The sequence below is a fragment of the Enoplosus armatus genome, chromosome 23, assembly GCF_043641665.1.
Source record: "Enoplosus armatus isolate fEnoArm2 chromosome 23, fEnoArm2.hap1, whole genome shotgun sequence".
Classification (NCBI taxonomy): domain Eukaryota; kingdom Metazoa; phylum Chordata; class Actinopteri; order Centrarchiformes; family Enoplosidae; genus Enoplosus; species Enoplosus armatus.
In genome coordinates this window covers 14,727,120-14,741,640 of record NC_092202.1, presented here as the reverse complement: position 1 = coordinate 14,741,640, position 14,521 = coordinate 14,727,120, and the positions used below count along the sequence as shown (strand labels likewise).

Here is a 14,521-nt window from a genome sequence, read left to right as displayed (position 1 = left end):
CTCTCGCACAAAGTTGCCCAAGAGAATCACTCATCTCTGGCTTTCCTTCTGCACCTAAACCCAGAATGATTCATGTTAACATGCCAAATATGGTCAGTCTTGCAAACTCATGCTCAAAAGTATCACAAATACCAGGATTTCCATCGTCACATAATTCAAAAGAGTGGAGAATGAGCAGGGAGCCTCTATTTGAACCAAGAATGAAAGAAAAGCAGCTGTCATCGATTGACAGATGTGAAAGAGATAAGAGGGCAATGAAAGCAATGGTTTCCCTTGTACCTTCCTGTCCAAAAGTGGCACGGACGTCAGGATTTCCTTCTCATCCAAACCCCCTAACTGTGTATTGTGCACCAAATATGATCAGCCTTTTAACATTGTGTTCCCAAGTTTCCAAAATACCTGGATTCCCAGCAGTGGATGGGGATATGGATGTAGGATGGGTAACAGGAAAGGAGTCATTGCTGAAGAGACTACCAAAAAAGGGGGTCATATTCGGCACATCAAATGACAACAAAAAGATAATGAAGACTATGGTTTCCTGTGTACCATCCTGTCCTAAAGTGTCAAGTATTCCTGGTTTCCCATCTATTCCAAATCCGAAAATCGTGTATTACGGCCTGAATGTAGTCAATCTGCTCCCTTTGTGCCCCCTAGTTTCTGTCATACCTGGATTTTCATCAGTTGAACGGCACAAGGAAGAAGGATGGGTTGTTGAACTGGGTTCATTGATACACAGACCACAAAGGAATGATCCGTTTAGGATTAACAGCTCACCAATTAGCATAGACAAACCAAACAACATGTTTGCTTTGGTTCCTTCTTGCCCAGGAGCATCAAAGATTCCAGGCTTCCCATCTGTGCCCCGATACAATATGCTGAGTCTTGTACCTGTTTGCGGCAAAGTATCCAGTTTGGCTGGATTTGCAACCATTGGTGGGGGCTCAGAATTCCAATGGCTTTTTGATCCACACACTTTGTGTGATAAGCCATCAAAGGAGACACTTTTTGCGATACACTGTCCAAATCAAGATGTTGAAACTGCGAAGACAATGTTGGCCTTAGCACCATCTTGCCCAGAAGCATCCAGGATCCCTGGGTTCCCCTCTGCACCTCAAACTAAATCCAAGGCTGAACCCAATATGATACATTTTGTAACTTGCTGCTCCAGTACTTCAAGTCTCAAAGGATTTGCATCCATGACTACAATCCCAAGCACAGAGTGGCTAAATGAAACAAAACCAATTTTGACAAAGCCTCAGAAGAAGAGGGCAGAAAACATTGTGTCATTTGCTGGACTGGACCAGCTACATTGCTTCAACATGAAAAGCATGGTGACATTAGTGACATCCTGCCCAAAACAGGCCAGAGTACATGGATTTCCTTCTGCTCAGGTTGTAAACAGACAACCAAACATGGTCAGCTTATACACATCTGCTCCATGTGTTTCATTGGTCCCGGGCTTCCCATCAGCAAGGATGCTTAGCTTTGAATGGATAAATATACAAAATAGGACAACACACAGCATGTCCCAGTTTGAGAAGTTGCAGAATGAGAAGATTTTTCCTTTTGCGAAATTTCCAGCAAAACATAAACGCATACAAGATGAAAGGAAGTACATGGTAGCAATGGCACCATCATGTCCACATTTGACTCGAATTCCCGGGTTCCCCTGCATTTCACGATTAAATCCAACAGAGAAAGAAACGATGACTGTTCCATTCACTTCTAAGAAGCCCACGTCACAAGAATTGCCTCACGCACTGTCAACTCAGTCATATCTCAAAGATGCAAGAGTTCCTGGCCCTCCCTCCACATCTTTTAGCAGCCCCAGCACAGCACTTGCACTTGGTGAGACATTTACAGCGTTAAGATCGAGGTCACATTCACCTTTCTTTGTCTGGTTTCTTTTAGTGTATTTTACTATTTTTGCTTTTATGACAGAGGGGAAATTCAAAGGCGGCGCAAAGCAAAACCTAGACCTTTTTTTAGATATTGGGTAAGTAGAAGATCCCAGTGTGCTTGCATTGTTTGCTGTGAAAGGGGGCGGTTTAGCGCTTGCCTAACATGGACTGATAAATGGTAGCTCTAGTAACTTGTCAATACAGTGCATGGTAAATTTTAGCATCTCTTTAAAGGCTGTATTTCATCATCTTTTTTTTATTGTATTGCTGCATGAGGATCATGCCTTAAAATCATTTATATTTGGGTCCTCAGCAAATCACAAATAGAGAGGATAACAGCAGAGGAAGCCCAAACAGTGAAGAAACCATTGGACACGTCAGAGCCAGCGGGAGTCTTGGGTTGGGAAGTATTGGAGGCAGAGGGAACAATAACAGAAAAACAGGCAGAATCCTCTTTGTCAGCTAAAGAGGAAGAGACCTCAGGATTAGTAAAAGCTATTGTGGGTGTTTTCCACAAAGGGTAAGTGCAAGACTGTTCTGAAACTAATAGTGTGAAGCATGCAACATAGTGTGCATCGATTGTTGGTAAGCCTAAATGGAGACTGCGATATTTCATGATCCACTGTATTACATATTTATATATATATATATATATATTATATAACATTTCATTTTCTAATGCAGATTTTGACATTTCAAAGTTTGGGGTAAACCAGACTGTATTTGCATGGGAATTTATTTGACTTTCTCCAATACTGACTGGTTTCTAGAATTAGCTACACGTTTATTGAGACCATTGTTTTTGCATGGCTCCAGGTTTCACACATTCACTCCAGTATCCGTGTCTCACAGTTATGAAACAGTAGCATCCATTTTGGGGCCGTCTAGCTCTACTTTAGCTGAAGTGGATCACCAACCCAAGGCTGTCTCTTCCATGGATCCGAAAGACAAGACACTGACCCCTTCAGATGAGTTCTTTCCACATTTCATGGACAACACATCTCCGATACAAAAGATAGAGGGCCAGTTTGAAAACATCCACATCAAACGTAACATTGAATATCGAACAAGTGCTGAGCCTTACATGTGGGACTTGGTAGGTGATCGATCAGCGTCTCCATCACCAACTACTGACAGTGATAATGGGTTTTTGGCTTGTGCAAGCATGAAGAAATGGCCACCATTGACAGAGGCAGATATCAATGAAATATCAAAGGACGATAGTGAACAAGTAGTGGACCAAGAGGCCGCTCTTGACCAATGGCATACAAAGGAGAGATCACTCACAGGGCAGGACTCTGTTCAAACTTCAGTGTACACTGAAAGTTTGGTAGCAAGGCACCAGACTGAGACAGAACAGGATGAGGTTAGAAAGGTGTCAACTTCTACGCAGCCGGATAAAGGGTGAGTGCTGGGGGACAACGACCGACTTAAGTGTTTTGTTGCACGGTGTGACAGTGTACATGTGCTGCATTTTTGGTGATAACATTGTCTCTTGTTCTGCTTATGAGCGCTTACTACTCAGGAAATTGTGATGGTCAACTCTTTGTAATAGCTGTAAGGATTGGCATTGTGATGTGGAATGGTAATATTGCCTTTTTTGTTAGCTGTTGTGAACTGAGGTTAACTTTGTGTCCTTCATGTGCTGCTGTGTCATTTCAATGACAGTGTGCATGTACATGAGTAAAGCAGAATATTGAAAATGAAGGTCAGTTTTGTTTTTACAGTGTGCTATAAGATGTGGTTGCTGTCTTTTTGGTCGAGCAGATTAATGGTTGGAGATAGGGTGCATGGTACAACTATACAACAAAGTAAAGAACAGCAAATTCTGAAGCTTGTCCTTTCTTTTCCTTAAGCCCCCAACAAACAAGCATGGAAGAAATTTCTGCCACTTCCCTGCAGTCTACGTCAAATGAGTTACTGACAGATGCCAGTGCACATAGAGAGATTCTCATGGACAGACCCTCCGATTTTCAGGATATTAGTCCAGTTGGACCACAAGCTGACATCGCTGTCCCTCAGCGAGGCAGAAAGCCCAAGAGAAAGGTTCCAGAACCTCAACAGAAAGGGTGTGATCAAGAAAAAGACGCTGTTCCACTGCGACCACTCAGAAGGAAGGATAGTTTAACACCAGACTGCAAACAAACATCTGATGGTTTGTCGGTCAAGCTCCTCCCTGAAACTATCCCAGTCCAGTCTGTAAGGAAAGGTGATACTGGTGAGATAATTCCCAAACAGCCTGCCACTGCCCCATCTTGCAGCATAAAGAAAGGAGACAGTAATGTTCCCCTCGGTGCACCTCAAAATGGTGACGCCCAACAAAGTGTTCAAGTAACACCATACACAGGTGACTATAGACAAAAAGGTGAATCTGTGCAAATATCCATGGATGTTGTCCCTCCTCCTCGTGTGAAAAGAAGAGATGGTAGTTTGCCACCTGAAACTTCACAGAAAACTGCCCCATGCAAGCCACTCAGGAGAAAAGACAGTTTCACTAGAGAGACATCTGTTCCAAAAACTAATGGCCAACAGGATTTGAAAGTCGGAGTCAGTTCTGCTTTGAAAACATCTGATCCTGTTCCTCCTCAACCTTTTGAGAGAGGTTCTGTGGTCTCAGGTGCCCTTGAACCTTTACAGAGCACTGATAAACACGGTCAAACAGCCACTGAAATGATCCCTTCACACCCTGTTAGAGGAAAAGACCAAACAACCAAACAACACTCTCAAGAAATGGATTTTGTTGGGAGTGCATCCCTACAGGTAGACACAGAACTGGTCTGCTCAAAGGACACAGAACAAACCTCTTGTACCCCGCAATGGCCAAAGAAAGACATTAATACATCTGTCCAGACCTCTTCTCACGCAGTCCCTCCCTCGGAAACAAAGGGAGTAAAGAGCATCTCCCCAAAGCCAGAACCAGGGATATTTGATGTTGAGCAAACTGCTTCTCTCTCAATCATCAAGAAGATACGTCTTCCACAGCGTGGCAAGAGATTGCCTTCAAGCAAATCTGGCAAAATTGACAGTGGCAAGGGAATTCTGGCCCAAAATTTAAATGTTTTAAACAAGGAGTCTGCAAAATCAGTCCAGATCACGAATACTGTTATGGGTGATATGGAAGAAATAAAGCAGTCGAATATAGCTGGTGACACATCTGTTGATACGATCGACGTCACACCTTCTCAGAAATCAGAGGATGTATCAGAGACAGCAGGGGCAGAAAAGGACAAACAAACAACTCTTCATATCCCAAGGCCTCGCGTGAGGAAACGCTCCTTTCCAGATGATGTTACAGCTACAGAGAGCACATCTAAGGCTTCGCATGGAGAGGAGGCACAGGCAGCAAGGCAAGGTGCTCCTTCATCCATTTCCTCAACAACTAAAGAACTGTCAAAGGTGCAACACGTAAAAGGCTTTCTCCCTCATTCTCTGTGTGATCAACCTTCTACATCTACAGAAGAGGTGGGCCCTGTGAAGTTGAGGAGAAGCAGATTGACCAATGAGAGCAGTGTTCCAGTAGAGGGTGGTGATATTTCAGGGAAGACACCAGGAGCTTCAAGCTTGCCTGTACCAAAACCAAGAGTAAAGAAACGTCTCAGTGGTTCATTTCCACATGACATTACAATTTCTGGCTCTCCACCTCCCTGCCCGCCAGATGTAGTAACTGACACCACTGGCCATGAATCAGTCCATCACAATGAACAGTCAAGCCTGCCTGTTCCATTGCCTCGGACCAAGAAACGCCTCAGCGCGACTTATTCAGACAGCGCACCGCCTGTAGACAATTTATTCTCCCTAGAAATGGAATTGTCTCAGAGAAACCCAGAGGATACTTCTGTCACTGGCAAGGACGCAAAGAAAGGCTCAGTGTCGCTGGACTCAAGTGTGATCTCTGAAGGGGGTTTCGTCACAATCCAAGGAGAAGACGACGCTGCATCAGAGTTGGAACGGGAAGTGCTAGCAGCAATGGGAGAGGAAGACTTTCCTCCGGGAGACTCTGTTGAAGATACTGAGAAGGCACTGGATGAAATCATTGAAGGCTGGACCTTTACGGATAAACCTGTCGTTGCAGATGACTCAGAGAAGGCTGCAGAGGCAGTGTCGGAGCAGGCTGACATTGAAAAAGTCCTAGAAGCAGAGGTTGATAGGTCCCTTGCATCCACTGGTGGATCTTCTCAGGATGACTGGCTGCATGTCGAGGATGATAAAGACAGTGAACCAGTGGAAATGAAATCAAGGAAGGAAATGAGGGATGAAGAGTTGGACTATGGCTTTGTATCTGTAGATGTAGCTGCTGGTTGTTTAGAGGAAGAAAGGTAAGATGAAACAGTACACATTAAGGTGTGTGTGTGTGTGTGGGGGGGGGTGTTTTGCCTTATCCTCTCTCTCTACACAATAGACAATTTGAATTTCGATGTATTTCTATTCTATTTATCTGACATGGTCTATAAATGTGGTTTCATTGACATGGTCTATAAACGTGGTTTGCAAAATCATCAATTGCGAAGTGTTTTGTCATTTGTGAAATTGTTGAACGCATTGCTCACTTTGCTTTGTTTGTTTGCTTTATGTGTTCTTCCAGGCAAAGGGGGAGAGCAGAAGAATCTTCGGGTCAGCCTCTACCTGCGCTTAGTGGCAAGAAGCGCTTGAGTGGTCCTTACCTAGACGACAGCAAGTCACAAGTTATCGAATCAACAACGCCTCAGAAAAGACCCGCCGATGGATCTGCCCCTCTGGAGGTATGTTAAACCAGCACTGATCAATGTCTCCCTGCTCGAGACCAAACAGCAGACAGACCGTTAGCGACTAGCTGGTGTGTAGTGACTATTGGACTTACATTGATCAGGTGGACAGAAACACAACATTTAATAACGGTCTTTATTCAGTACCAGGCTCTGACTCACTTGATCGTTCAGGGAGGTTCCTGTACTGTACTGTAGTGTCTTAAATGTGATCTATTTCAAAATCATCCCCCAATATTGTTCTTTTGTGTACTCTAGAGCCTTTTGGCCAGTCCCATCTTAGTGACATCCAGTCAGTCTCTACTGGAATGGTGTCAGGAAATCACACGGGGTCACAAGGGAGTGAAGATCACCAACTTCAGCACCTCCTGGAGGAACGGCCTCGCTTTTTGCGCCATCTTGCATCACTTCCACCCAGACAAGATGTAAGTAACAGTTGAAATAGATAGTACAGATAAAGGTTTTTATATTCCTCTTAATGTTTCATGTTTTTTTTGGGTCTTTTTTTCCCTTTGTGTAGTAATTATGAAATGCTGGACCCGTATGACATCAAGCTCAACAACAAGAAGGTGATTAAATTACCAACGTGGCATAGTTAAAAGCGTATCATGTTTTCATGTGTTGGTTGATAATTCCTAATCCCATCCGTCCATCCGTCCGTCTCTTTCTACAAATTGCAGGCCTTCGATGGCTTTGCCGACCTTGGCATTTCCAGGCTGATGGAGCCTTCAGACATGGTCATGCTAGCGGTGCCTGACCGCCTCATTGTCATGACCTACCTCAACCAGGTCCGCACCCATTTCACGGGTCAGCAGCTGAGTGTGCTTCACATAGAGAAAGATAGCAGCGAGTCCAGCTATGCAGTAGCAGGGGACCGGGAGAGCCCCGAGGACCCGGAGGCAACTGTTCGCTACTGTGCCCAGCGGCTCCAGGAGGAGGGTATAAGTCTTGAGACGAACGGGTCTGCCAGCACAGCAGAGGAGGACAGTAAATCCAGTAGGGATGTGGTTCCACCTCCCAGAATCAAACGGCTGCAGGTTGCTGGGCCAGGTGGGACTCAATTACCAGTGGCACCACCAAGGACTCATTTCCTGTCCAAGACAGGCTTCTCTCATGTCAAAGACGCTGATCTGGTCAAGAAGCGTAGGTCTCAGCGGAGGAGTGGGTCACTTGATGAAGGAGACATATCAGTGGTATGATACCTCATTGCCTTATTCATTTATCCCTTTTAATTTTAATTCTCATCAGTACCCTTTTTCTTTTGTACTTGGTCTCTGTGGTATATGAGGAACCTTTTTTTGTCCGCAGGTTGTTGCAGGGCAAGAAGACAGTGTGATTACCCGGAGGAAGTCTGAAACCGGTTAGTCCTTCTCTAAAGACGTCCAGCTTTTTTGCTGTCAAAAACAGAGTAGTCTCACCACTGACTTAATCCACTTGACCTTGTTTTTTGTTGACTTCATCTGTTGATCATTTGGAAGGATTTTTCCCACCGTTGTTGAAGCAGTGCTATAGTTTCATTTCTGTTTGTCCTGCAGAGAGAACAGAGGCTCTGGTTGAGGAGGGACGACCAGAAGGCCAGGTCAGTCGGCAAACGTTTGCTTCGTTGTGGGGTTGACGATCTAGAACCAGTTCCGAGTTAAAGCTTAGTCCAAATTTGCAAGAACTTGGGATTCCCTAACAAATATGCTTTTTCTGTTCTGCTGGTTCGTCATAATGTGTGACGTTATTTCTGTTCCATTTTGTGCCATTGATACGGAAACACAGATTATCGTTCTAGCTAATTGTGTTTGTGTGCGTTAACGTATCCAGGACCCCAGCCAGTATGTACTGAGTCAGATGGAAGCCCTGGAAGCGGAACAAAACCATGTTGATAACAGGGCAGGCGTGGTGGAGCGGAAACTCAGACAGCTACTGGAAACAGGTAAGAAGCTCTTTAATCTTGACACGTTCTAAGGGGACGAAGTCATTCAGTTTTACAAATTGTGAAACGTCCTCCCGCAGGCAGCGACAAGGTGGAGGAGGAGAGGTTGATTCAGGAATGGTTTACGCTGGTCAACAAGAAGAATGCTTTAATCAGGAGGCAGGACCATCTGCAGCTGCTGTAAGACATCCACAACACAGTATTCACAATTGACAAAACAATCTCACCGCGAGGTCCATTAAGTAGCAGCTCTGGAGCTTTTTTGACCATGACGCATTTCCCTCAGCGGGGGGGGGGGGGTTGCCCAGTTGCCGCAGAATTGTAGAAATTCTAAACAATCATCAACAATCATCAAATTTGACCTGATGAGACCTTTGAGGGTTTGATGTCATCCACGTGTCCGAAGACACTTGCGACATTAAATTGCTCAGAATTTTTTTTTTGGGAAATTTGAACATCTACAATTAGTTTACTGTTCTCACTGTGCGGGGGTTTATAATGCATAATGACATAATAATGTTCTGCAAACTGTCAAAGGGAAACAAAGAAAGAAAGAAAATTGATTTTGGTCCAAAAAAAAAACCCAAAAACAAAACAAAGAAAATAGCGAGTAAACAATGTTCATGTTGAAGCTATAAGACAACGGATGTCACGCATCTTGAAAATGCGTCTCTCGTGATTGACAGGCTGGAGGAGCAAGACCTGGAGAGAAGATTTGAGCTGTTGAACAAAGAGCTGAGGGACATGATGGCGATCGAAGGTACAACTTTTAACTCCAGAAACACTGCGATGGAACGCTCGGTTTGCGTCTCATTGCATGAAATGAATTCTTACCAGAATCAGAATCAGAAATGCTTCATTGAACCCCGGAGGGAAATTATGCTACAGGGAGACAAAATGCCTTTCTTGGCGCTGAAAATCAGAAGAGCTTGTAAATGACGTGATTATGCGCTGACCACAGCCAAAGTTAGCCAAGAAGCAAGACACTTTTATTCAGCCACATTTAAAGTCTACAGTGGTTGGGTGTTTGTATACTCAGAAGATGGAGTATCATGTCCATAAACTGGCATTAATAGAAGTGGATATGATCCACAAGTAATTTTATATTACAAATTCTTGTTTCCAGGAACTTTTCCAGGACAGTTACAGTCGCAGTCATGAATCTGGTCAAATACGTCACGTTGATGGCATCGACAAGTTAACTTCTACAGATCACTGTGACATGCGTATGTGTGTTTCATGTATCCCGGCACAGGTACCCCATGACAATCGGGTGGGGGTCCTTATTGTCGACCCTCCGATTGTCATAGGGTTATCAGCACACGTCATATTTAAAAAAAAAAAAAAGAAAAAGACAGAGTTTGAAAAGCTGATCATTGTGAAATGTTTGTTATTTATAGTTTGTTTTGTGATATAAAGGACAGCTTTTATTTTGGGTTATGTATATGTGAGCAGAGCCGCGGAGGTTAAATGTACGAATTGGCATAAATTTCCTAATTTGCTCAAATTCGTGGGTGCAGTAAACGATGTTAACGTCCAGCAAGATCCAGTATCTATCAGCTGCTCGCCCACTGTCGCGGCGAGTAAACGTCTGTAGTCAGGCTGAACTGGCTGTCACCCTCCTCACCCCTGCTGCTTTTGTTTCTCCCCGTTGTCCTGATGGTGCAGAGTGGCAGAAGACGCAGGCCCATAAACACAGGGAGCAGCTGCTGCTGCAGGAGCTGGTTTCGCTGGTCAACCAGAGGGACGAGCTGGTCCACAATATGGACGCCAAGGAGAGAGGGTGAGACCCGCTTACTGTTCTGCCTGAGGGGTTGATAAAGTTTGTTTCTTCTACTGCAGGTGGAGAAATGATGCCGGTGATGATGATGATGATGATGATGAACAAAATGCCTTTTATTAACGATAATGAAAACTAAAACGGGACAAAGGATGTTTTTTCCTCCATTAAGGTGCAAACAAACGCTTATTCCTTAAATGATCTCTCCTTGATTCCTGGCTAGCGTGCCACTAGGTGGCAGTGTAGTGCAAGGCTTCAGCACATCATGGAGCATCGGGTGCCTTTCATGTTGCCGCCTGTAGCGTGCGAGGAATGTGTTCAAAGACGTGAAAGAGACGCCCGAAGGACAGTCAGCAATAGCAGAGCAGCATGAGGACAAAGAAGGGAAAGACTGAGGGACAATTCATCAAGTAATAATGTTGCTCTCATCAGTGTTCCTTCATCATATGCTTTTACGGGCTGAGTACGCGTTCACCACATATTATTATTATTTTTCTGACTAATAATGATACGCTAAGACACTTTACATGGCAAACTGTCAAACACTACAACTCGTGCGGTGGTGCCCCCGCCTTACCAAAGTCGGAACAAACTTTTAGACGAGGCCTTGCAGATGTAATGTGAGTGAAGATTCCGTACCGGGGTCGCTCGTTTCTCGCTTCAGATTCGTTCAGAAGCAGATTTCGGTGGACCGCCGAGGTGAAACAAGAGAAAGTTTACGCGACGTTAATGGCAAACCGCCGCCAGCGCTTTGCATTGTGGGACACAGTTGGCGAGGCAGACCTGTGCGAATCAGTACGACATCTGGGTGTTTTTGACAGACTGTATGCTACATGCTACATGTTGGCCACATCAGTACCGGTTGCCGTGGCCCAAAACGAGACCTGGGCCTAAAGAGGTGGCCTGCAAAGGTTGTGTTCCGCCAGACAGAATGCATCTGAAACCGCGCCTGTTCCCTGTCTCCTTGTCTCCTTCAGAGCCCTGGAGGAGGACGAGCGTCTGGAGCGAGGCCTGGAGCAGCGGAGGAGGAAGTACGCCAAACAGCAGAAAGAGAAGTGCGTGATGCAGTGATTGACCTCCGGCCCACGCGTAACTCCGCCGGGTCGCCTTTCTGAAAAGGAAGTGGGTCAAGACAACAACAAAAAAAAGGAAAACAAAACCAAGAACGGGACAATCGTGTTTGGTCCTCATGGTCCTGACATTTAGGCCAGGACCGCCGACACCGCTGATCCAAGGAGGGTAGTTCTGCGAGAGAACACCCTGAACCAGTATGAGGTGGCAGTGTATTTCCAATGGAGACTATTTATGCACCCCCCCCCCCTTTTTGAGTGTCTTAAAATGTGGCACTAGGCTTCATTTTATGACCAAAGATCAAGGTAACTGAAGTGGGCCTACAGAGTGTTCGGCACCAAGGAATGTTGACCGCCCACCCCCAACCCCACCCCCACCCCCTGCTGCTTGTACCTTTTGGACTGTTTGCTTTGCAGTGCTGTGTTTTGTAGTGATTATTGTTACAGCTCATGATTGCGAATGGGAAAGCGTTGCTGGATTGAAAGTGTGTGCGAGACCGAAAGGAACAGATGTGAGCTGCCAAAAACCAGGTTTGAGACTAGGTCTGACCCAGTATCGGTTCGCCAAAGCGCGACGGCAGGGAAGCCTCAGAAATAACCAACAGATCCTCCAAACTGAACGACAAAATACACATCAAAAGTACTTTCCATAACCAAAAATGATTCACATGCCCATCTTTTCTGATCCGGGTGAGGTTTGGTTAAGTTTAGGCTTAAAACGCTACTTATTCCGCCTTAGGTTTAAGGAAAGATTGTGGTTTCGGGTTAAGAGAACTACTTGGTGAAGGTTACGGAATGATTGTGGTGACGTACCAATGCATGTACGGCTACAAATATTGGTCCAGCCCACAGACTGTATATAAAGATGGACAACGCGTCTCCGCTACCTCCCAAGCACACCCCCACCCGATCCAATCACAGCTGTCAATCATGTCGTTTCACCCCGTTTTTTTTTTTTATAGCTAATTAAAACCAACCTGATCAGGAAAATGAACACTCGAACAAACATCAGCGTGATAAGAACGACCTGAAATATGACAGAAACCGGGGTACTTTCATTTTTTTTTTTTTTTAGTTTGGCCCATGTCCCATCCGCTAACATGGAGGGGGGGGGGGCGGGGCTTATGACCTATACTGCAGACATTTTGGCTTCACTTTCGGGGAGCTGTCACGTCGTCCATCTTTATACACGGCCTATGGTCCCGCCCTCGAGGAACACGACGCTTCTTGAACATACAGTTCGTCACCACAGTTGCCTTACTGTAGCATGTGCTCCATTACGAATGAAAAAATAAATCAGTGACGCTAAAAAAAAAAAAAAATAGGTCCATTTGCAAACGAGAAAGGCAAATCTAATGTGGTCTGGTTTCGGTGTTGGAGATGTTGCAATGTTCACATCATGTTACATGGCCGGATGGGATTGCAGGTGCAAGTGGAAAGCAGCCGTGGTCGTGGAACAGGTCAGGGTCTTGAACAGGTGACGTCATTTGGATCGATGTTGGAAGTTTTTCTGTTTATTCGAGACATATCATACCCCCCCCCCCCCCCCCCCCCCCCAGAAATGAAAGGTGAAGATGTGAATGTTTGTGCATGGAAAAAAATAGATCCGCGTTTTTACATTTCCTGTAACGGTGACATTTCTGGGGGGCCCCTGAGAGTGTTTTTGTCTGTTTTTTTTTTGTCTTTGTGTCAAAGTTTGCAGTTCTCATGTTGCCACAGCTGCTGGGTCGCAGGCAGCTCTGGCAACCACTGGTGTGATATTAGTTACAGTTAGTTAGGATTGCTGTTGCGAAAGCTTTTATTTGTGGTTTTTAATGTTACATTTGCACTATTTGTAAAGTTTGGAAATTACAAAAAAGATTTGAATGCCGACGCATCTCTTGCCGTTTTATTTTACAGCACTGTATAAAATAATGACTGTCTGTCTATTGCGTTCTATTTCCACCTGTGGATTACATGGATCCATCGAGGGTTTGGTTTTGGGGTCTCAGGCACACATTGAAATACTTACAACAAAAAATTTCAACCCTAGAGTGTCATTGCAGGACACAACAAGACTTTTTTACTTTTGTGACATTTTTAAGAATATTCAATTTTTATGTTGAAAATCAAGATCAATGAAGTTACCATATATGGTTCCTTGCCGGATAAAGGGTTAAGCTGCAGTTGGCCACTTCCTGATTTTGTAGTGCCCAATCAGGGCTTCGTTCAAGGCTCCGGACCCTCAGGTGGCACAAGAGTCCCAGTTTCAACCATGTGGCACTTGACTTTGATTAAATTAGCTTAATTGCAAACGCGATTGGGAATACTACACAGCACTGAAGCACAACATAAGAAAATGGGGGAGGCTATTGTAAGTTTCTTCTGGCTAAAGGGAGGGGGTGGGCTCCACTTTTCTTTTGATGTAGTTTATAGTTATAGAAACAGCCACATTGGGGTTATGCTGCTTTTGCATGTTGTTGGTTATATGACGCAACTGACCTTACACATACAGTAAGTTGTGCGATCGCCTGGTCTACAGTAATTAGGATTTATTTATTTAAAAATAAGATATGTGACCTGAGATATTTTGTTAATGTTTGCCATAAATGTGGCAAGATTCCAGGTTGGTGGTGTGTTTGAATGGTACCAAACTGGGGACAAAAACATCGATGGTGGATTCCAGCTGAAAGCGGGAAAGAAAGTGTTTTTTAATACCCTTTCGGGCACCAGGCTTATCCTAGTTTGGGCCACTTGGTTCCAATGAAAGAAACCTTAACGCCACAACATACAATGATATTTCAGACAAAAGTGTTCTATGACTCTTTCCAATAATAATAACAGCTGTAATGACGGCGTGGTTCATGTGGTTTCATTCTAAATGTAACGTTCATGTAGTTTAGACAGAAAAAAGGGGTTTAAGGCGCGTGCCCAAGTGAGAGAAACGCGCGCGTCACGCGGTAAAAACGGGCGAGCCTCCGACACGCGCTGCGGACGCACCTGAGGCGCGCGCGGTGATTACGACCCGGCGCTCCTGCCGCGTGGGCTCCGCTGCTCACGTCTCGACTCTTCAGCCAAACTGCGGCCCGCCTCGTCCCGGGCGAGGACCCGGAGAGGGCCTGCCCCTC

At 44.9% G+C, this 14,521-nt stretch overlaps 1 protein-coding gene across 1 annotated transcript in view; it reads left to right on the top strand.

Moving 5' to 3' along the window:
- ehbp1l1a (EH domain binding protein 1-like 1a) overlaps window positions 1-13,284 on the top strand; it is a 36,284-nt gene extending 23,000 nt beyond the window's left edge. The window contains exons 9-19 of the mRNA XM_070929781.1: window positions 6,484-6,640; window positions 6,902-7,068; window positions 7,164-7,212; window positions 7,324-7,836; window positions 7,952-8,003; window positions 8,179-8,222; window positions 8,453-8,564; window positions 8,645-8,744; window positions 9,251-9,324; window positions 10,233-10,347; window positions 11,322-13,284. Of these exons, the coding sequence (XP_070785882.1) occupies window positions 6,484-6,640; window positions 6,902-7,068; window positions 7,164-7,212; window positions 7,324-7,836; window positions 7,952-8,003; window positions 8,179-8,222; window positions 8,453-8,564; window positions 8,645-8,744; window positions 9,251-9,324; window positions 10,233-10,347; window positions 11,322-11,415 (1,477 nt within the window). The 3' untranslated portion in view covers window positions 11,416-13,284. The remainder of the gene's footprint in view (window positions 1-6,483; window positions 6,641-6,901; window positions 7,069-7,163; window positions 7,213-7,323; window positions 7,837-7,951; window positions 8,004-8,178; window positions 8,223-8,452; window positions 8,565-8,644; window positions 8,745-9,250; window positions 9,325-10,232; window positions 10,348-11,321) is intronic.
- The last annotated feature ends 1,237 nt before the right edge of the window (window positions 13,285-14,521 follow it).